The following is a 21,873-nucleotide window of genomic DNA, read 5'->3' as shown; positions in this document are numbered from 1 at the left end:
AAACTCAATATTATTTGCTGGTGTTATTTAAACAGGGTAGGCATGTATGCTATGAGCAAATTCTCTGGTATCCCAAAAGTCCATGTTCCTTCAAACAAAACCAAGTCTATAGCTGCAGGATAAAGTGCGTGGGTTTCATCCTCTGGGGAACATGAATCTCCCAACCCAGTTTCATAACATTCCATCCCAAAGTTGCTGAGATATTTTAAAACTCGACCAAAGTGGTGGACTGACCGATGCTGTCCTCACATAGCAGGACTATCAAATATGTACTTGTCAGACAGTTAATTATAAATCGCTTGAGCTAACGTTGTCAGAGACTGATTCAGAAATGTTTAATGTCTTTCCCTCTGTTGCAGCCCTCATAACAAAACTGGAGAAATTCAATATTTCGGTACAGTCTGCCCTTGTGCCTCTTATCTTCCTACAGGTCTGTCTCGCTCCTGCAGACGCTGCAGTTATTTTTAGCCTCACAAGTTCCAGAGAGCCTCCAGTTTCCCTGGTGCCTCACACATCAGCTCAGGGTTTAATTGAGGGTGCGTGTTTGGTGCAGATGTGTGTGCATCTGTGAAAGCTGGTTTCTTTTATTTTCTCTCTTTCCTCATAAATGTTGCATTTTTCCTCTTCTTTTTTTTTTTTTTGATAACACGCACGGCTGCACATGTTTGTGCACGTATTCACACTTTGTCTCCAGCTGTGGCACAAAAACATCCACTGCTGCTCATCTGTTTGCATGAAGAGAGACAGGAGCATGACCTTGAAAGAAAACATGTTAAACCCCAGACTTAAACGTACAGTTAAACTCTATATATCAGGATTTGGAGAGATGAATTTATGCAGCTTTATAGCACAGGGGACATTAAATGTTTGCTCTTATCATTCTTTCCCCCCAAAGGTACAAACACAAAGCAAAAATATTATACAAGGGACAATATTAAAATCTGTGCAGACTTCCCAATAAATACAACTACACAATAAAGTATTGTAGCATGTCTGTGTCCATGTTTGATAAGAAACTGCAGGATTTCATATGTAAAAAACCTGGTAAAAACAGGGACAATGAGAAGTTTACCTGAAATAACAATTTTTTAAAATCTCCTTCTCCTTCCTCTTTTCATCCCTCTCTCTGCACCGCTGCTCTCAATTCATCTCCAGCAAAACAAAATGCAGTTGTGTTTCCAATTTCCGTTTAAAAAAACAAACATCAATTTATTTAATGGCACTCAGTAGAGCACCTACCGCTGCCAAGGCCCTTAACTTCCATCGAGCGGCACCTGATTGCTCAGATATCTGTCCCCTAAATATGCCAGATTAGTTTTTTTCATCAAGAGACATAAATATTTCCTGGGATAATGTAACAAATGTCTTAACCTGCCTCTTTGTCAGGATCCAGGCCAAAATGTAAAGGATTTCTTCTTGGTCCATGTCCCATCCCTTCATCAGGTTTCATGGAAATCCGCTCAGTAGTTTTTGCATGATCCTGCTGACAAACAAACAAACAAACAAACAAACTAACTAACTAACTAATAGATGGACCTGGAAATCTTTTAACTTTCTTTTTCAAATTGTATGTTACTGAGGACGTGTAGTAGAACCATTTACCCTCTGCTGCACCCCACTCAAACCCACGAGGCTTACCGGTTATTCTAATGCCACATTTTAATTAACTCAACACTCCTAATCCGTCTCTAGTGTTAATTATGTGCGAGCAGAAGTGAGCGGCTCTGAAGATGCTGTTATGGTCATTTTTTATTAGGGAACACTGAAGGTGACAGGTTAATTACATCCTGTGCCCCCCAATAAAAACTCACTAAATGTTACATACAGCAGATAAAAGTAATCTTAACTAATGCACCGCACCTACATCATAAAATGTATCTAACACGATTTATTGCAGGTATATTGAAACGGTTGGTTTTGAAGGGTCCAACTTATCAGTTTGTACATGTTTGTCTACTTGGGATACAATAAACACAACGACTAACATGACCCGTCCTTACCAAAGAATTATACTGTCACTACCCAATTAGGTGATATTATAATAGTATATATTATAGTTTATTATTAATATTCATTAGGAGTTCTTACGTTGATCGATATTCTGCGACTTCTGAACCAAAGACGACCTTTTAAACCCCATTTGTGATTTGTGATGTTTTTCATCCTGAAACCAGACTTCATTTGAAAAGAATAAACACAAATAAAAACACATATCATTTATGTATTTGCAAAATTTGCACTGAATAAAAATAATAAGGCTTCACCCCGAGCTGAGGTGGCAAGTCAGCTGAGACAAGCTGCTGTCCAGAGCTTCACGTCTGGAAATGTTCATCACCACAGACATGAAGCGAATCCAGAGTTCAACCATTTCCTTCTTGGGCCTCCTGAGACTCAGCTGCAGCCACAGATACAGAATTCTCTTTTAAAAAACGAGCAGCGATGTAGGTTTTCACTCTAGACACCAGATGTCACTACTGTCAATAACTTAACAAAGAGTTGGGACATGGAGTCTGAAGTAAATAAACGTCTCTTCCTAAAAAAACAAATGATTACACTCCACAAGATGTTAATGTGTTTCTCTCTCTCTCTCTCTCTCTCTCTCTCTCTCTCTCTCTCTCTCTCTCTCTCTCTCTCTGTCTTGTTCTCACACACGCATTCTCGCATCCATTTTTAACTTAACTAACTATAATTTAACTTTACTTTCTAACCTGTGATTATGTTGCAGTCCATAATCACAGCTTGTCTGTGTTTAACTGTGTGCGTGCGTGCGTGTGTGTGTGTGTGTGTGTGTGCATGCGTGCGTGCGTGCATGCGTGTGTGTGTGTGTGTGTGTTGAGGTGTGATTAGCTCGTTGTCACATCATGTGATATTCAAACATATGCTCATATGTTTCTGGACTATTTTCATCTTTGAATAAAGTTAAAAAACCAAGTATAACAGGATGTGCTTTGTTTCCTGGACAGCTGTCCCAGCCCTCGGGGAACAAGCTGTAAATATCTGTTAGAATAATTCGATGGGGAAACCACAGGATGTCTGCAGGATTGGTCATTTTCTATGATGGAGATTTCTTCCTGCTGGACGTTTTCTTTCTTTGTGTAACTCTCTTAATGGCCTTGTTTACTTTCATGGACAATGATTACTTAAAGGGAGGAGGGCATTGCCATAAAAAGAAGCAGGAAATCTGTTACTGTTTACAGCACTTGTGCATTTAGACACACACACACACACACACACACACACACACCCACCCACCCACCCACCCACCCACCCACACACACACACACACACACACACACACACACACACACACACACACACACACACACACTCAAAGTCACATAAAATGGATTTACATTTTTGTGTCGTGACTCTGCATCAGATTAAGAGTTCAGCGAAGCAGGACTTTCGCAGAGTTAGAGCTCAGACTCTACACAAACTCACCAGGGATAGAATATCCATGATCCGCCTCGGCTTCCTGGCTAAGATGTGATGTCACTCTGGAAGGAAAAGGGGGGGCCCCATTGAGATCCCCTCACTATCTGCGGAGGATGTGAGAGGCTCAGGCTGCTTTTGCACCACCCCCTCCATTTCCCCACAGTCAACAGGAAGACCGGAGGCCAAAGAGAGCGGCCACACTCTGCAGGAGGGGAAAGACGAAGAAGGTCTAGCTGTACATTCAGGACAAAGGAGAACAATCAAGGCAAAGGAATGAGCAAGAATCAGAAAGAAGTGAAGAAAATCCAGACAGTGTATCTGCAGAACCTGGAAAAACTCAACCAGGGACTAAAGCCAGACAAGAAGAGTTGGAAGTCAAAGGAAGGAGACTTTGCTGTACAGACAGCGATGGAAAAGCTGCGTCAGCCTCCCATCTCCGGACAAGTCACCAAGAGCTCAGCACACAGAATCAGCAGAGACCTGACCTGCTCCATCTGCTTGGATCTTTTCAAGCAGCCGGTTTCCTTGCCCTGCGATCACACCTTCTGCCAGGGGTGCATCGAGGGCTACTGGACGGGTCCCCGGGGCCCCGGGCAGGGGGGCACAGGCTCCTGCCCTCAGTGCAGGAAGGTGTACCCCGGACAGTGCTACAGGCCCAACCGCATCGTTGCCAACATAGTGGAGAGCTACTGTCATGGTCTGGACGAGTGTGGGAGTGGAGCCCGCCTGGCGGATGTTGCGGTGGCAGAGCGGGCCCCTGCTCCGGTCCCCCGCTGCAGCCGACACAGAGAGGAGCTGAAGCTGTACTGCGAGGAGGACCAGGAGCTGGTGTGTCTGGTGTGTGGAGTCTCCCAGGAGCACAGGAGCCACACCATGGTGTGTGTGCAGGAGGCAGAGCTGAAGTACAGGGTGAGTGAGATAGAGTGAGTGAGCGTTGACTTCAGAAGATAAAGTTAAATTTCATGGAAATGTTTCTACAACACTTAATGGAGCAGTAATGATTTATTGACTCTCAGGAAGTTTTCATTTTGTACTTGTGCATCATATTAATGACGGTCTTTGTCCTTTCTCTCTCTCTCCAATGCCTTTAATTATCACAACTTAATTTTCCCACATTCTATATAATATATATAACAATTGCGAACAATTCATTTAAAACTAGATTTCCCTCTGTTGATTTGTTTTTGTAGTGGTGTAACTTTTGAAGAAGTTACTCAAGTCTCTAGTGCACAATGAGTTTACCACAAACCAATCCCTCTAATCTGAAGGGAACACTGGTGCTATGACTGTTTCTTATGTGCATGAGCAGCAAAACAGCAAAACAACAGGCCAGTAAAGATACAACAATGAATGGAGTAGAGTGAGAAACAGCTCAGCAATGCGGGATGTTGATAATGTCTCTGTCCCCTCAGGCGTCTCTGAACAGCTCCATGGATTCCCTGAAAATTGAGCTCAACACAGCGCTGCAGTGTGACAGAGAAGCTGAGGACGAGGTCAAAAAGCTCAAGGTGAGAAAGAATGCTAAAAAAAAACAAGATTTCAGTTTCTTAAATTCTTCTGGATTCGCTGTTATCGCTGTTATCCTCGTTAAATATCAAGTTTTCGCTCCCACCGACAACGTGCATCATCTCTCCCCCCCGCTCAGGATCACACCGCCGACCTCAAGCAGCGCATCGAGGCCCAGTTCAGCGACCTGCACCAGTTCCTGTACCAGGAGGAGAAGCTGCTGCAGGTGAAGCTGAAGACGGAGGAGCGGCGGGAGCTGATCCGCCTGGACGAGCACAAGGCCCTGCTGTGCGTGGAGATCTCCCGTCTGCAGGGGGCCGTGCACGAGATCGAGGACAAGCTGACGGAGCAGGACCCCTTCACTCTGCTGCGAGTAAGTCCCTCCAATACGAGGCATATGCAGCCCATCTGGAAGATATCAACATCATGAGTCAGCTTTGGGGATGATTCAGGCGAGAAATGCTGAGCTTTTGATTTGAAACCTTTTTCCATGAGAAGACAAGAGGTGAATTATGGGGTTTGTTAGCTTTATATATAGTCCATGGATGTTTCTTTCGTGCCAAAACGTTAAAAAGGCTCCGACGTAAACATTCAAGATTTAAGTGAGCAGGGTGGGACCAGTTTGGCTTTCCTGTTTAGGTCTGAACACCGCTCTTAAGGCCATAAACATGGCGATCATGTCCGTTTGCTTGTGAGTCTTGCTTGAAGAGCTGTAACTTTTCTAATAACAAAAGAGTGGGAAAAAAAAGCAGTGAGCGCAGACAGGATGTAAGCCAGTGAGCTCACTCGTTGATCTGGAGGATAAGGAGTTGAGTTCAGGCTCGGGGGCCACACTCTGGCGAAGGCTCTGGGACTTTCCCCGAGCCACAGGGAGATCCCACAGGGCGGGATAGCGTGAGGTCAGACGTTGATGTAATGTGGGAAAAGCTTTCTCTCCTTTCAGAGACAACACAACTAATCACCCGTCTCTGTCTTCCTGTGTTTTCCCTGTGTCTCATTTCAGAGCATCAAAGTCTTGCTCCAGAGGTGAGTGTGGGCCAACATCAATTCCATCTTGGATGAGTTTCTGTTTTTATTCCCTGTTGCTCATTGGTCTTCTGAACGGCTTTTTCTCAGCAGGCCGGCGCTGAAGTTCGAGAAACCAGCGTTTACGCCGCCCAGTCTGTGCGAGGGTCGGTTTGCGGGGCCCCTGCAGTACAGAGTGTGGAAATCCATGAAAGGAAGCCTCTACCCAGGTAGGGAGGCCCAATAATCCCCTTATGAAACCACATATTAATTCTCCAGATCCGGATTTTTGTTTGGATCTGCACCAAGTTGCACACACTTATAAATATCAGTCCTCTAAACCTTTTTTCATCAAGATCCATGAATTATTTTCTGAGAAGTCAAAGAAAAGAAAAAATGTTAGAGAAAGTGAAAAATAATGTCCTGGATCCGTCCCCTGATCCGGATCAGGACCAAGACTTTATGAGTTCTTCTTTGGCCCGTGCTTCACCCCTCCACACAATGTCATGGAAATCGGTGGAGTAATTTTTGCATAATCCTGCTAACTAACAAAGAAATGCAGATGAAAACTACCAAAACGTGTCCATGTTGCACTGCCATGTTACTATAGAAGCCCAGAATGGTCAAACATCAGTTGCTCTACAAAGGGCCTTTTGTATTCCGTATGTTTTCTGAAGCTGAAGCGTAGGTTTTTCAGTTTGTTGAGACAAGAATCTTTAAAATTTTTGTTATCTTACAACCTCCTTTTCTTTAGTTCCAGCAGCCATCACATTCAACTCCAGCACGGCCAACCCTTGGCTCAGCTTGACCTCCTCCCTCACCTGCGTTCGCTACCAGACCTTCAACCACACGGTGCAGGACAACCCCTACAGGTTCAACGCTGCCCTGTCGCTGCTCGGCAGCCAGGGCTTCACCCACGGACGCCACTACTGGGAGATCGAGGTCTACAGCAGCACGGTGTGGACGGTGGGGGTGGCTCGGGAGTCGGTGCCCAGGAAGGGAGTCATCAAAGCTCTACCAGCCAACGGCTTCTGGACTCTCTCCCTCTCTTATGGGATTCAGTACATGGCAGGCACCTCCCCTCCGACTGTGCTGTCCCTGGAGGAGCCGCTGGCCAAGATCGGGGTGTACCTGGACTACAAGAGGGGCCTGGTGTCCTTCTACAACGCAGAGAGCATGACGCACCTCTACACCTTCAGGGAGAACTTCTCTGAGACGCTCTACCCGTACTTCAACTTAGGCTTCCTGGATAAGGTCCATGAAAACGAGCCTCTCAAAGTTTTCTTACCAAAGATTTAACGAACTGGAAAAATGGCAACAAAAGAGTAAAGTTGCAAAACCAAACAACCATGATTCAAACTGCAGAAAACAAGAGAAATCATACTTAATAATATACAGCATTAGATACATACTTGTTGATATCAGACCTGTGTCCAATGAGGACACATTGTTCAGTAGACTGGATCTACTGCCACTCGTTTCAGCTCAGAGAAGCTGTGCTTCAATGACGAATGTGAAACTCCACGGTTATTCACTGTTATGTGCTATTATGGTTATTTTGTAATCATTTATTTTTGTGCATGATTCACTAATAGAGTCAAGTTAGACTCTTAATCATATGGTTATATTTTTGACGACATATGTACTGTTCATGTTTGTGTGGATTATATTGTGTCATTCTAACAATGTCACGCCTTTTGATTTTCTTTTTATATGTGAACACATTTTTTGTAATTTTGGACATTTACTTTGTACTTTTTGTACGAGTAAGAATTGAATGCACCAGCTGCTGGTTGATCCAAAGTCTGGTGCATGTTGAGTGGCACACAACAAAACACAGAACTATATGGGTAACCTTTTAATAAAAGTATTTGTGAATGATTTATCCAAAGTGTTCCTATTATTCTAGCACGGAGATAAATAAAACACCAGAGTCGTTACTTCCTGTGTAATCATTACATACATGCACACAAGCAAGCAGGTGACGCGATGAACACCTAGTTTCACGGTGTTCTACTATTCAAGAGCTTTAAAGAAATGCAGCAATACAACAATAAAGGCAGTGAAGAAAACACCAGGCCAGCAAACATGGATGCAACGTTCAAAGCTCTGTGTTTTATGATGAAGAAAAATACATCAAACTCATTTATCAGAGCTATGACACAGGACACAGTTTACTTTGTTTACAAGGGAACTTCCCGGGGAACCTTTAATACCAGGCGGAAACACAATGATCCATCTGTTATCTACACTGCTCATCCTTTAAGGGTTGCAGGGGCACTGGAGCCAATCCCAGCTGACACACCGAGAAGCAGAATGCCCCCGGGACAGGTCACCAGCCCGTCACAGGGCCAGCATACAGAGACAGAACACCACTAACACATATTCACACTTAAGGTCAATGCAACGTCTCCAGCTAACCTCAATCTGCACGCCATTGGACTGAGGAAGCTGGAGCACCCAGAGAAAACGCACGTTCACACGGGGAGATCATGCAAACTCCACACAGGAAGAATCCGGGATTCAAACCAAGAACCCTCTCTTTCCCCCTGTGACCACAACCAACAGTGATGTCACCTCTGCATCACAGCAGCAAGCTAACAAGCGAAACAACTACGATAAGCAAAAATACGACTTTCAGCTGGTGTTGTGGGACATAAGCAGAAGTTACTGAGAGGTAAAAGCAAAATATAGAAAAGATTCAAGTTAGAGGAGTTGATTTCCTCTGTCATCACTTCGCCCGACTGTGTGTTGCAAAGAGATTTAAAGCACAAAAACACGAGTCAGAGGAAAAGCAGAACTTGTTGGAAGCTGGAAACACAGTAATGGTTTAAAAAGGAAGATGGGAAAATACTGTGTGGGAATGTTCTGCATCTGATCAATGAAAAACTAAACTACAGCAAAGAAAAATGAAATAGATAGAATACATCAAAGTAAAAAAACAAAACAAGCCAAACTATATCACAATATATACATTTGATATCTTTACAGTGTTATGACAATCATTCAATACAGGCTGAATTTGACTCAAAAACAGTCACTTCAAACTTTTCCTCCTGTGCAACTATAATTTCTCTGCGTGGTTTCACTCTCCAGCAGACGTGAATGTGAAGTATGCGTCTGCTGGTGTTTGTGGTGTCGATCCCGTGCATCCACTCCTCGTCTGGAAAAGGGCGTGTTCCGCCAAATGCCAGGGCTGAAGTCTCCGTTTTGGTTTGGGGCTGGGATCCGACATGTCACAGTCACTTGCTTGCGTGTAACGTGTCCTGGAACTTGGTGCTCGTGTAGCGTACGTGAAAGCCCTTTTTGTTGATGCTGTCGTCCGAGTGAAACTTTAAAATGATGGCGTCTCCAGCTGAATAGACCTCTTCTGGAGCCTGGGGGGGGGGGGGAAAGGAAAGAGTTGCAGGGGAAAAGGACTTTCGAGCAGCGTTTAGTACAAAAGACTGATATTCTTAAAGCTCACCCCAGATCCACAGTATCGTCCCAGCCGCGGGGACTTCATGTCGGCGCCGTCGTACAGCTCCACGTAGTCGTACCCGCAGTCGGCCTCCTCCTCGATCTCAAACACTCGGAAGATGATCTCCACTCCGTAGCCCTTCTCGGCAGTGACCACCCACAGACAGTCAGAGCCACTGGGATAGTTGTTATCTCCAAACTGTGCATGAGAGAACAGATCTTTTGTCTTGACCTCGGCTTTCAGGCTCCCTCCACATCCTGAGAATTCACAACCACAAAATTAGAGGGTCAAAAAAAAAACTTGGGATCTCGTAAAAGTGAGGAAAGAATGCAGATTTCTAAACACGACAGAGAACTAACCCGTAGTTGAAATGCCACAGTGTGTTTTGTAGTCTACTCTTTACTGCAATGGACCATTTGAATATAATTCTAGTGTCTTCCTCCCACCTGCTCTGTATGAAACCTCGAAGCCTCTTTTCTGCACCGAGTTGTCTGAGGAAAACCGCAGAAACAGTTTGTTGCCACTGGAGACGACCGGAGAAGGTTTCTTGGTGCCGCAGAAGCGTCCGAGACTCGGGGCGCGGGGGTCTCGCCCGTCGAAGACCTCCAGATGGTCGTAGGCGCACTCTAGATGGGCCTCCATCTCGAGCTCGTTGAAAACCTGACAGCCATTTTGGAAAACTGTGAATGACATGATATTGTGGATCATAACCATCATGTTTAAATGAACGAGAAATGCATTGACGTACGAGTTTGATGCGGTGGCCCGGGGTTGTGGACAGAGACCAGGTGCAGGCCTTCTTGCTGGGATATCTGTCAGGCCAGTTGGGGCTGCTGATGATTCCCGACGCACTGTTCACAACATGATCACAACCGGCTGAAACAAAAAACAAAGAGAGATGCATCACTCGGTGCTCAGATCACAGCAACGTGGCCATCTTTACGCAATCTTTAAGTGTCCATGCAAACAAGTAACAATCCCGTTAGCATTAGAATCAACAAAGTGAGCCAACCTGGATAAATCGGAGGGGAGGCCCACACTCTCTGACTCGAGCCCTGGTCTCGGACGATTATAGTTATATTACCTGATGCTTATACAGTCACAACTCACCATCATGCCATTTTTTCATCTATCCATTATCTACTATGTCTGAGAGAATTGATTCAAAGAGCAAAAGCAATCAAGAGACGGGGGCGGTTTTTTATCAGTCCACAAATACATCAATAGTCAGCGAAATGTGAGTGATACAACTGACCAACAGGGGGCGTACATCAGTATAAACAATGCATATTTCTGGCCTGTCTGACGCTTCCCCACTTTTCAAAGTTTTGTGGCATTTTTAAGGGAAGGATGATACAAAATGAAGAGAAAAACCTGAACTTCCAAGGACATCGCTCTCATTTTTCAGTGACCTTGTAAAATATTATTTATAACACTTTATGTGCATATAAAAAACTGCATTCATGCATCATTTCACAAGCTCAGAACACAATGACCCTTATTTGACTCCAAACTCTGCTCACACATTCCTCATTTTTTACATTTCCTGCTCTTCATACCACTTAGCCTTCCACAAGCCAGCGGTTCAGTTTAACTTCAGCTTGAGAAGCTGCATTTAGTCGTCGTCTGTATTGATTTGGGTGAACTGACCCTTTAAACCCTGCAGCTGATGGACAGCAGACACACGTACTCTACCTTCCTTGCAGTCGTGTTTGTTATCGTGCAGCATGAAGCCCCCGCGGCACTGACAGCTGTAGCTCCCGAAGGTGTTCACACACTCGTGCTGGCAGCCGCCATTGTCATCGGAGCACTCGTCTATATCTGAGGACATGCAGGCAATTTGAATTCAGGATTCCATCGCACAACGTGTGAATCTGTGACAACAGGCTGCAGACGACCAGCAAAACACGATGAGGAAACATTTAAGGTGTTTTAGGACACAGAGGTTTTTTTCTGTTTTCTAGAAGAAGGAAGAATCTGGTCAGACAACCCAGGATCAAATCTCAGCTAAACATCTCCTGCGTTTTTCTTATGTCAATAATTTTGTAAAGGACACAAAATCACTCTTTAATTTTAATTACTGTTTCCTTATAAGCTGAACTGCATTGAAAAAGATGCCAGAAAATGAATAAAAAGAAAAATACAAACCACAACAGATTGTAATGTTAAATGAAACCATAAATAAGTTGTTCCTGTGTAGCTTTTCAGATGAGCTATTATTATTAATTTCTATATTTTTCTTTTATATCATAAGAGGCCCAAACTTTGGAAATAATTAAAATAATGTGTAGAATAACTGTAAATACAGCAAAAATGACTGTGAAAGTAGATAAGTCATTTGAATGAAACATTAAGGATGAAACCAAACTTCCAGTTTGAGTAAAATTCATTTTAAGCGCCACACTTATTCAAACCACAGTGTTTTCATTCTTGTGGCAGAAACTGAAGACGGCTGTCTGCAACGTCTCTGCAGTGCGATGATGGTTTCACACTTTCTACTGTGCAACATATGAATATTAGTCTGTGTTACAATCTTTCAACTTTCAAGTTTATTTATGTAATTCCAGCCACATCTGTAAAACACAGGGGAAGTTTTGTTTCTCAGGGCGCGTGTGCACATACAAGCAGTTCAAAGATAAAAACAGCAGTTTTAAACACAAGTGCTATATTCCTAAAGTTCGACAAGTGCCTGGGTTAAATTGATATAAAATAATAAAAACATAATAATTGAATATTTCCCTCCTCAGTGCTTCCTAATGCTCGACTCCTCATCACTCACCGGAGAAGAAGTGAGCCTTGAAGCCCCTCTTGGACACGGTGTTGTCCGACTTGAACTCAATCCTCATGTTGTTGTGTTGGGAGGTGATGACCTCGGGTTTGTCCGCTCCGCAGAACTTCCCATGAAGCTTTGAGTCTGAGCTCAAGCCGCTGCGCACCTCCACATAATCATATTTACACACCTGATGGTAAACACTAGAAGATTTTACTTACTACCAAGGAGCATTCTGGAGAAATCTACTCGTCACATAAACCCTCTGCACAAATGATTGATTATTCACTGAGAATGTCAACTCACATCGTTCCCTTCGGCCTCGAACACGTCGAACACCAGGGTGATGCGGTACTGGATGGGCGCCACCAGCTGCCACACACAGTTCTTGTTGGGTGGGTACTCTTTGGGCCAGCCGGGGGTGGTGAGCGAGCCGTTCAGCACGGTGATGAACCCACCGCAGGCAGCTGCTGGTGGGAGAGAGCAGAGATTTTAGTGGTGGAAGCCTGAAAGAAAAACACTCGCATAACATAAATTACATTTTGTTGTTTTTCTTTAATTGTTCAAGTGCAGAAAACAATGAACTCTTAAATCACAGGCTGTCGAACAAAGAAATAAAGTAAAAGTGTGTAAAATGTAATAGGAAGTTGCAGAACTGAAATCATAGCGTAAAAAATACAAATATTTTAAATAAAAATCAGGGAATGTGGCAAATTCTGCAGGAGAAAAAAATGTTTTTCCAATTTTATTCTGTTTGGATGGACCCAGTGAGGGGGTCAGGGGGAAATTGCAGCAGGGGAGTGGTGCCCTCTTGTGGTAAAAGAGAAAACTACCAGGGAATCAATCTTGAGATGAGATGAATGTCTTAAACACCATCAGCACCAGAGAAGTGCATGAAACCACATGAAATGTTACTTATAACTTTAAGTATCAATTGATCTTGATGGGCCCAATGAAAAGGGTGCAATGAATATAGACATTTTTATAGTTGTGCTTTCTCCTAGTTCTGATCTTACGCTCTATTTCCATCATTTCACGTTTTATTTTGATCTTGTTTTTACGCTCTTCTCATCGGTAACATGTTTTATTTCTGTCACTGCGTTTTGAAAGGTGCTAAATAAATAAAGTTTATTATATTTCAGTGAGAGGGCCAGTTGAGGGTTCATCCAGTTTGTAGACTTTGCTTCTTCTTGATTTTAAGTAACACTCTAACACATGTAAAGTAATGTGTTGTGGTGTGTATCTGTGCTCTACACTCACTCTCACAGCTGTGTCTGTCGGCCGCCAGCTCATATCCAGGGTCGCAGGCACACCTGTAGCTGCCCAGCGTGTTCTGACAGCGCTGCTCGCAGTGACCGTTGTCGGGTCGGGAGCACTCGTCCATCTCTGGCAAAAATAAAAACAAATCAACAGTAGGGATTTTCTGTGCAAACACAAAACAGTCTGTATCGTTGCCTACAAACCAAGAACAACCTGCTGACCTTTGAAAAAGTTAGCTGCAAATCCGGCTTTGTTGACCGATCCGTCGGACACGAACTTGAGCCAGAGCTGGTCGGAGCTGCTCTTGATGTCGTCCGGTTTGTCGTAGCCACAGAAGTGGCCGAGCAGCGGGCTGTTCTCCGAGCCGCCGTCCCTCACCTCCACGTAGTCGTAGGCGCAGCTGTCGTGTCTCTCAGTCTGCGGACGAAGCAAAAAAAACATTTAAGTGTGAGCTGTTCTAGATTCTGTTATTCATACTGTATTTATAGCATAGCAGTGCAGTGCCCTCGCTTTTTTATTAGTTGCACACTCTACGTCAGAACTTTCTATCAACAGTCTATTGTGTAGAGGGAAGTTAAAAAACGTTGTGTTCATCCTACCTGGTTTATCTGCGATGAAGATCTTACAGTCAGTGTTTTTCAAAAAAAGAAATTGAAGTTGCTTTATTACTGTTTTGTGGCTTATCTATAAGTTTCTTCTGTCTATCTGTGAGTCCATTTATACCAATCTATGAGTTTGAATTATTGACTCAACTCATCAAAAAACACTAAATGTCTAAGGTACAGGCTATTCATGAAATATAAACAAGATTTAATTTTCTATATCACAGTTAAATCCTATTTTTCATCATTTGCAGTGATGTTAAAGTTGTTCCAGTTTTACCAGTAACAATAAAAGTGAATATACCTCAAACGACTGGAATGAGAGGCCGACATTGAAGCCCTCTGCCACTGTGATTTTCCACACGCACACTTTATTGGACTGGTAGTCATCGGGATAATTGGGGGACTGGATCTGGCCGCTGTCCCGCGTCACCTCTCCCCCACAGATGGCTTCACAGGGGGTGAGAAGTGATGTTAACTAACCCAGAGACTCGTTTTCTGTGTTTCTACATTCACATCATACAGAGAAATCAAATGTAAAACATACGTACCTTCATAAACGGCGGAAAAGCCTTTGCCCAGCCAGCTGCTGCTGCTCCTGAATTCAATCCACAGTTGACTGTCAGTGGAGACGATGGGATCTGGAAGTGTGTCTCCACAGAAACGACCTGAAGGTGAGGGAATAATGACTCAACCTGTCACAACTGAACTCAGCACTGAAGCTGTAGAGAGAGAGAGAGAGAGACAGAGAGACAGAGAGACACAGAGAGAGAGAGAGAGAGAGAGAGAGAGAGAGAGAGAGAGAGAGAGAGAGAAGAGAAGAGATCTACTGCTGAGTTAGAGACCTTTCAGTGGAGCTTTTCTCCAGAAGCCGTCTCGGACCTCCACGTGGTCGTACCAACACAAGTTACTCCTGAAGAGGTCCATGGAGGTGAAGTTCAGAACGATCTGTGGGAAACATAGTCAAACAGGGATGAAGAGGGACAGACGGAGGACGGGGGTTTAAGCAACTGTTTTTAAACTGGCATCTTAATTATTTACAGTGTTATTTGCATGTATATTTCTGCAGCGTTTTACAGTTCAGTCAGACAAGTCGTGTCTGAAATACCTTTTAAAGCAGCAGAACATAGTTTGAGTTTGGCGTCTAGGCTCCAACATCCAGACAATATGAGGACATTTTGATATCATACAGTAATTTAGGACAATCAGTATTTGGTGGACCACTCTAAACTGAAGAGGTGCATTCACTTCTTCGTCTTTCCTGTTTCACCTTCTCTCCAGGAGTGACAGAAATCCTCCAGACGCAGTGAGAGTACGCCGAGTAGCCGTTGGGGAAACCAGGAGATGAGAAGTTTCCAGAACTGTCCTGCAGGCTCTCGCCGCACTCTGTCACAGCAACACATTCAAATCGCAGAATGACCAACAGAGGTTTTAAACTTTTTTTTCTTTTCAGTTTGACATTTAGAAGATTTAGATCTTTTTATATTCAGTCATGAGACAAAAATTACTTTGAAAATGATGAAGCCTAAAAACAAATCAAAGTCCATGATCTCTGATGGATATAATAGAATGGAATGTCTTTATTGTCATTGTATTGTACAAAATACAATAAAATTACAAGTGGTACTTCTGGTTGATGCATAAAAATTAAGTAATAAAGTAAAACAGAACACCTTACGCACAATATATCACAATATAAACAACATAGATAAAATGCATTAGATATGGAGTGTGGTTTGTCCCCACACCTATTTCTTTTTCTGCCCATCATATGTATCTTACTTGCACATTTGTAGAGTTTGCGAGCTTGTGCAATGTCCCCTTTGCTGAGCCTGGTCCTCTGTCCAATCGGGGGCCTGACTCCGTTCACATCGTAACGGGGCAAGATCGTGTCTAAGAAGATTCCTCTGTTTGGGACAAATCACAAACGTGAGCAGTTTATTCAACTGACGACTCAAAAATCAATTAAGGCAGAAAATAGAGACAACGCCATCTAGAGTGAGGGACGTTTGGTTCAGACAGAACCCGCTTGGCGTGCAGGGTTTGTTTTTTTTAGATCCGACTTCTGTTTCGGCACCTTGATACTTTATTGATTCTGATAATCTCTCGCTGGGTTTTCGGGGCTCACTCTTGCTCAGTTCCCATGGTGATGCGCCCATGAATGACAGGCATGTGCAAACAGAGCGCCCTGAATGGGGCCTTTGGCCGGTGCCAGCCGGCTCAGTGGAGCCCGCTCCTGAATGCCAGTAGAAAAAGGCCACTCCAGCCCAAATTGTTCAACAAAGCCTGAACTGCCAGGCCTTTATTTAGCTTGGCTTGCCTCCATGACCCAGACCGGCAAAGCGGTGATCGAGGTATTAAAAAAAAAAAAAGAAGAACAACAAAGCGCAGAGAGAAGCAACAGGGCAACAACATGCACGAGACAGAAATGAAAAGGAGACTAGTGTGAAACCATTTCTGTGACAATACAGGACCAAATCCCAGAGGTCTCCTATGGAGCTTGTTTGGCTGAGCTGAACAAAGAGACAAACACCAGGTCAGGGTCGAGGCTCAGCTGAGGACGCAGCACAGAGAGGGAGAGTCTTTCATTCTGTATCTTATATTACCTAACTTTCTTTTATTGTTGTCTTATCTATTTAATGGATTGATAGATAAATGGATTGATAGATGAATGGATGGATAAATTAATTGATGGATAATGGAGGGATGAATTGATGGATGAATGGATGAATGGATGAATTGATGAATTGATGAATTGATGGATAAATGGATGAATTGATGGATGATTGAGTCAGCAGTAGTGGTGTAAATGTCCCACTTAGAGACGCAGACTGGTCAAATATAAAGAAGTGGTGGACAGAGTGACTCACCAGTGCTTAATGATTTAACTCTTGAGCAAGGCATTCATCCACTAATCGCCCCAGTGGAGCAGTTAAATGTCCTATGAATGTGAACCAGAGTCGAGCTAAAACTACAGCGTGCATTCCCACAAGCGACAAAATAAAAGTGATGAAATCCTCGCTCTCCCTTCAACACATCATAAAAATGTGAAGGATATTAAAGCCTCATACACCAACCTGGAAAATGTGTTCCTTGCATAATGCATGATGCTGCCAAAGTCGTACACTTCCCCCAGTGAGTTGACCTCGCCCGGTTCCATCTTCAGGAAGTTATACTCCTGTCCTGCTCACACACAGAGAGTCACTGGACAAATCGGAAGGTGAGCACACACGTCCATTCACACGTCTTCACCTCGGTAACAGTACCTGGCTGGATGTTGTCTCTGATGATGCTTACGTGCTCGTCACGGTCCGGGCGCGTGTGTTCGTGCCAGAAGCCGATCACGTGGCCGAGCTCATGCACCACGATGCCAAACTTATCGCAGTTCTTCCCTATGGAGATGGCCTGGGGGCCGCTGCCTCTCCTCCCCACGTAGGAGCAACACCTGCAGGGGGCGACACTGTTCAGGGCCACATCCTGCAGCACCTAAAGAACAAGAACTGACTCTTTCCTGCTCATATTAAAGGAAAGGGTTGTTTGCAAGTTGAAGCTCCTTGACTACAGATCATTTTCACACAACAGGTTTGGTTATGAAGTTTTGGATTCTCTGAGGTAATTTAGATCCAGGCAGCCTTGCTCCATTTATTACATTCACCAAGGAGGTTTGTTTGTAGTTTGTCAGCAGTATTATGCCAAAACCACGAAATGAATTTTCACAAAACTGGTGGAACGACGGGACACAGGCCAAGAAAGAAGTCATTCAAATTTGGCGCAGATCCGGACAAAGGGACAGATCCAGTGTTAGAGTTTTCTTCTATCACTTTCTTTAGCATTGTAGAAGGCGTCTTATGACATTTTCACCAATTTCTTACAGAATAATTCATGGATCTTGATTAGAAAATAAATCTAAATAAATAAAAAGACATATTGAGAGGACTGAAATCTATGTGTGGGTAAGTTGGTGCAGCTAAGGTGACTGTTGGGCCTTGGCAGAGGGATGCGTTCAGTGCCATTCCAGTTAATGCAGGATCTAAAGGGTTATCATATATCGATAATGGAGGGATGGTTCCAATTTTAAACCTTATTTACTAGCTCACATTTTCAGGCATGTGGAGGCAGTGGAAACAAGTGATAAACACTGACATCATTTTCTCCATAGAGTTGATTTGGTGAACAGTAACTTATTTACATGCCCCGCAAAGTAAGTTAGCTAAACTTTAGCTAACTTAATTTGTCTGGTATGGTGCTGACAAGGAAGCATTTACTGGATATTTGGAGTTTTTTCCCCTAGAAAACAGCTGTTTGAGAGCAGAGAGTGAACCCAAACAGATGTGGGGCTGGAAAAACCAAACTAAAACCAGCTAAGAGTTGTTCAAAATGTTCTTTGGAGCTGTGCAGAGTCAGATTTAATTTTCACTGAATTTGTGAATTTTGTGCTCATACATTTTCCTGTCTGAATACAAGAAAGCTGATGGTGTTTGATTTCCACATTGTAATGATCGTCCGACTCACCCACACGGCCTGTAGGTGAAGACGATGTAGCTCTCCTCGGTCGTCCTCTCAGTGAAGGTTACGCAAGTGTGTTTCTCCCAGTGACGCATCGCCTGACGGAAAATGGCTCGCTGACTGCCTGAAAGGAAACTCTGCATTAAGAGTCTGACAGCTCCAGGTGGTCAAAACCACACATGGCAACGAGCACGACGTGGACGAAGGAGTTATCGGTTGTTTCACTTCAGAACTCACCACTAAAATTCCCACTGATGGCGTACGGTATGATGCCGTCGGGCCACACTCGCTCGGCCCTGGAGGTGGCCGCTCTCCTCAGACGACGGAGGATCCCCTTTGCCGCTCTTTTACTCCTGATGCTCTCGTTGGAGGTGGAACTGTTGCCTGTAAAGACGGGAGATCTGCATTGATTAGTGTCTCTATGAAGAGCATGAGTCAGTGAAAACCTTCACAGATGAATAACGTCACTGCAGCTCTGTTACCTGAGTGTGTTCGGTTGGGCTGGAGGCTGCGGACCTCTCTGAACATGCGGAGGTCATCTTCATCCAGAGCAATGTCTCCCAGAAAGGCAGCTGCGGCAGACAGATGAGCACACAGCAGGAATTCAGTTCAAATAAAGAAACTCCAGATAAATGTCAATAATTTATTATTTTATGCAAAGTGCCAATGTGACAAAGCTTTTCTGCAAAAAAACTTATTTGCTCTCTTGCCAAGAGTTGGATGTGAGGATTGATAAAGTTCTCATGTCTCTTGACGCTGCAGCATAAGTTTAGCTTAACACAAAGATTGCGGGGGTGAAAAGTTTGCCTATCTCAATATAATTGAATCTGTACCTAAAATGCACTTCAAACATTTTATGCAACATGTCAAATAGTCAATTTTTGTGCTGGAAGAAAACAGTTTCTCGTTTTTATGCTAAATTAAGTTTTAATAAAAAATAATAGTTTGTATACATGTGTTGATAACAAATCATATTTACTGGACACACATTAAAGTGGTATCAGTCCTCTAATCCATATCTTAGCAAGAGAGTAATGTGTAATTTCCCCATATACACACTTCTCATTTCTTTGAAGTTCAGTGTGTTGGAAACATAAAACCTAATCTGAACTCACAGATGATTTGAAAACATTTCACATCATCACGTGTCTTTAACCACTGATTTGCTGTGCGTGCTTTTACAAAGAGAGATGCATTAATGCAGTACTTTATTCAGCAGTGTTGCACAGAAAGTAGAAGCTACAAGTGCAAGAGTGAGCAAATATAACAAATCAAACAAAACAAAACATTGACACAATTTGGGTTTCTGGCTCTAACAGACTGTGTTGAATATGGAAAACCAAAGTCAATATCTTTTTCACCAGTCATTAGAGCCTCAGTTGCTAGTTTTAGATCCTCTAATGTGCGTCGTGATGATTGAATAATCCTCTCCCCCTCCCAGGGAACTGACATTTGGTTTCCATCATTTCAAACATACACCTCACATGAATCAGGATCTCATATTGTGCCCGTCAGGCCGAGCAGCCCACTGCGGTCTTTCCCATTAAATACCTCATTTAGCCCTGTGATGTAACAGCCTTTGAATGTACAAATGAAAAGACATAGCAGGCCCTGTGTCGGCCTTTGAAGTGAATTCACTCATGCAAAGGGTGACTGTAAATGACTGTCACCCCTGCAGTGTGCACCCCATGCCCTGAAGCCAAAGGGATTTCACCGGCGGCCAGCCAAGAACGGCCCTGGCACGGCCTCAATGACCCCCAGTCTCCAGGCAACTGCCTCAGAGAAGGAGAGCGGTGTGTTTTCTGGAGTTTCAGAAGTTACAAGTGGAAAAAAGGAACCCTGAGCAGCTGGAGGCCCCCTGATAGCCAGCGTTACTGTTTCATGTGCTTGATGAGGGAAATTCAAAATGTTGTATTTTCCTTTTTTCACAAGAGGAGGCAGAAAATTCAAAGAATCAGAGACACTGACAACTTCGTACCATTTAAATATTATTATCATCAGTACCTTTATATCTGCATAACCATTATCAATATAATGTTTAATTAATATATTCATGTACTTTACTGACACTTTACTTTAAAAATACTCGTATGTATAAAACTAACCCTGACCAACAGTGGAATGTCACTAAGTACATTTACTCAAGTACATCATTCTGAGATACTTGTACTAGATTTTGTCCATTTTAAACTACTTCATACTCCAAATAATTTACTTTTAACTTTTTACTTGACAGAAGATCAATAATTCACATACAAAACACATGAGCAGCTCATAAAATATGATGCATTGTTGAAATGAAACTAACCAACAATTAAAGTATACTAATGTACTAGTATGTATGTAATACTTGCTGCTGTACTTCTTCTGAGGTCAAAGTAATGTGCAGTATTTTATAATAGGGTTTTACTGTGCAGTATTGCCACTAATGTAAAAATCACATGAGTGATTATTGGTCCCAACCAAGGCTTCACTTGTTTGACTTATTAAACCAAGATTAAGTTGCATGGCAATAATTAAACGTTAATGAGAAATATACTATATTTATTATGAACGTATAGATTTTGCAGTAATAGATCTCAGACACGTTTCCCTGCAGCACGTCATGACAACACAATGTCATTCGTCAGCTAAAACTGGATCAATGTGATCCACCTTTATCACTGATAACGTTACATATTTAACATATAAAATTCATCACATTTTGAATACCCATTTGACCTATAAATGAAACCAATAATGCAAAACTTTTTCTTCTTGAATGAGGTGTTTTTTTTTTATTGTTTGGAATCTGTTTGTTACTTTTACTTGAGAACAACATTCTATGTTCTCATTATAACAACTAGTCATCAATTAATTGTGACAGTTCATCATTAAGACAAAATGAAATAGGGAGGTTATTTTTGCATGTGGCCTAAATATTTGTATTTAAGATACATTTGCATCATCAATTTAGAACTAAAAATAATCCCACTAATAATAGCCCACTACACGGAGGTGACGAGGTGAATTGCACTGTACCAGCTTTGCAGGGATCCTTGTAATCGATTGCATCACTGAGGTCCGTAAAATTAGTTTCCACAAACTCCCAGTCAGCGTCCAGAGAATCACACATGGAGCAGAGCAGGAGCAGAAGAGTCGCAGCTGCCACTGACATGACTTCTCCTCTAATGTCCACTCACAGCCACAAGTCAATTCAGTAAAGAGCGGCCCGAGTAAACAGATGGAGACAAGAGCGCAAAGAATAAAATCACCCGGTGTAAAAACACGGCGCCATGCTGCTGCTGCAGGGGGGGAGAGAGAGAGAGAGAGAGAGAGAGAGAGAGATG

The 21,873-nt window shown here is 43.1% G+C and overlaps 2 protein-coding genes across 6 annotated transcripts; one reads left to right on the top strand and one right to left on the bottom strand.

Moving 5' to 3' along the window:
* The first annotated feature begins 3,257 nt into the window (after window positions 1–3,257).
* On the top strand, window positions 3,258–8,188 carry trim69 (tripartite motif containing 69). 3 transcript variants are annotated; one of them, XR_004615656.1, is made up of 7 exons: window positions 3,259–4,344; window positions 4,848–4,943; window positions 5,081–5,314; window positions 5,945–5,967; window positions 6,058–6,176; window positions 6,701–7,306; window positions 7,565–8,188. XR_004615656.1 is itself a non-coding variant. In XM_034602666.1 (6 exons), exons 1-6 carry the CDS (start codon window positions 3,709–3,711, stop codon window positions 7,243–7,245), a joined length of 1,650 nt encoding a protein of 549 aa, XP_034458557.1. In that variant the 5' UTR covers window positions 3,258–3,708; the 3' UTR covers window positions 7,246–8,188. The 3 variants fall into 3 exon arrangements, 2 of the variants coding, with proteins under 2 accessions (XP_034458557.1, XP_034458556.1); XM_034602666.1 differs by having other exon boundaries at window positions 3,258–4,344; window positions 6,061–6,176; window positions 6,701–8,188; XM_034602665.1 differs by having other exon boundaries at window positions 3,260–4,344; window positions 6,701–8,188.
* A 694-nt stretch (window positions 8,189–8,882) lies between these two features.
* Window positions 8,883–21,873, bottom strand: LOC117771850 (bone morphogenetic protein 1-like). 3 transcript variants are annotated; one of them, XM_034602662.1, is made up of 20 exons: window positions 21,566–21,873; window positions 19,027–19,116; window positions 18,782–18,928; window positions 18,551–18,668; window positions 17,305–17,483; window positions 17,116–17,221; window positions 15,821–15,945; window positions 15,309–15,424; window positions 14,884–14,986; window positions 14,590–14,706; window positions 14,343–14,488; window positions 13,658–13,853; window positions 13,437–13,562; window positions 12,483–12,646; window positions 12,186–12,366; window positions 11,102–11,227; window positions 10,155–10,282; window positions 9,853–10,066; window positions 9,413–9,663; window positions 8,883–9,323 (listed from the first exon to the last, which is right to left on the bottom strand). In XM_034602662.1, exons 1-20 carry the CDS (start codon window positions 21,699–21,701, stop codon window positions 9,189–9,191), a joined length of 2,904 nt encoding a protein of 967 aa, XP_034458553.1. In that variant the 5' UTR covers window positions 21,702–21,873; the 3' UTR covers window positions 8,883–9,188. The 3 variants fall into 3 exon arrangements, with proteins under 3 accessions (XP_034458553.1, XP_034458554.1, XP_034458555.1); XM_034602663.1 differs by having other exon boundaries at window positions 12,483–12,643; XM_034602664.1 differs by lacking the exons at window positions 19,027–19,116; window positions 21,566–21,873 and having other exon boundaries at window positions 18,551–18,664; window positions 18,782–18,915.

The sequence above is a fragment of the Hippoglossus hippoglossus genome, chromosome 12, assembly GCF_009819705.1.
Source record: "Hippoglossus hippoglossus isolate fHipHip1 chromosome 12, fHipHip1.pri, whole genome shotgun sequence".
In the NCBI taxonomy this organism is placed as follows: domain Eukaryota; kingdom Metazoa; phylum Chordata; class Actinopteri; order Pleuronectiformes; family Pleuronectidae; genus Hippoglossus; species Hippoglossus hippoglossus.
The sequence above is the reverse complement of the archived record's forward strand: the minus strand, read 5'-3'. Positions and strand labels throughout refer to the sequence as shown.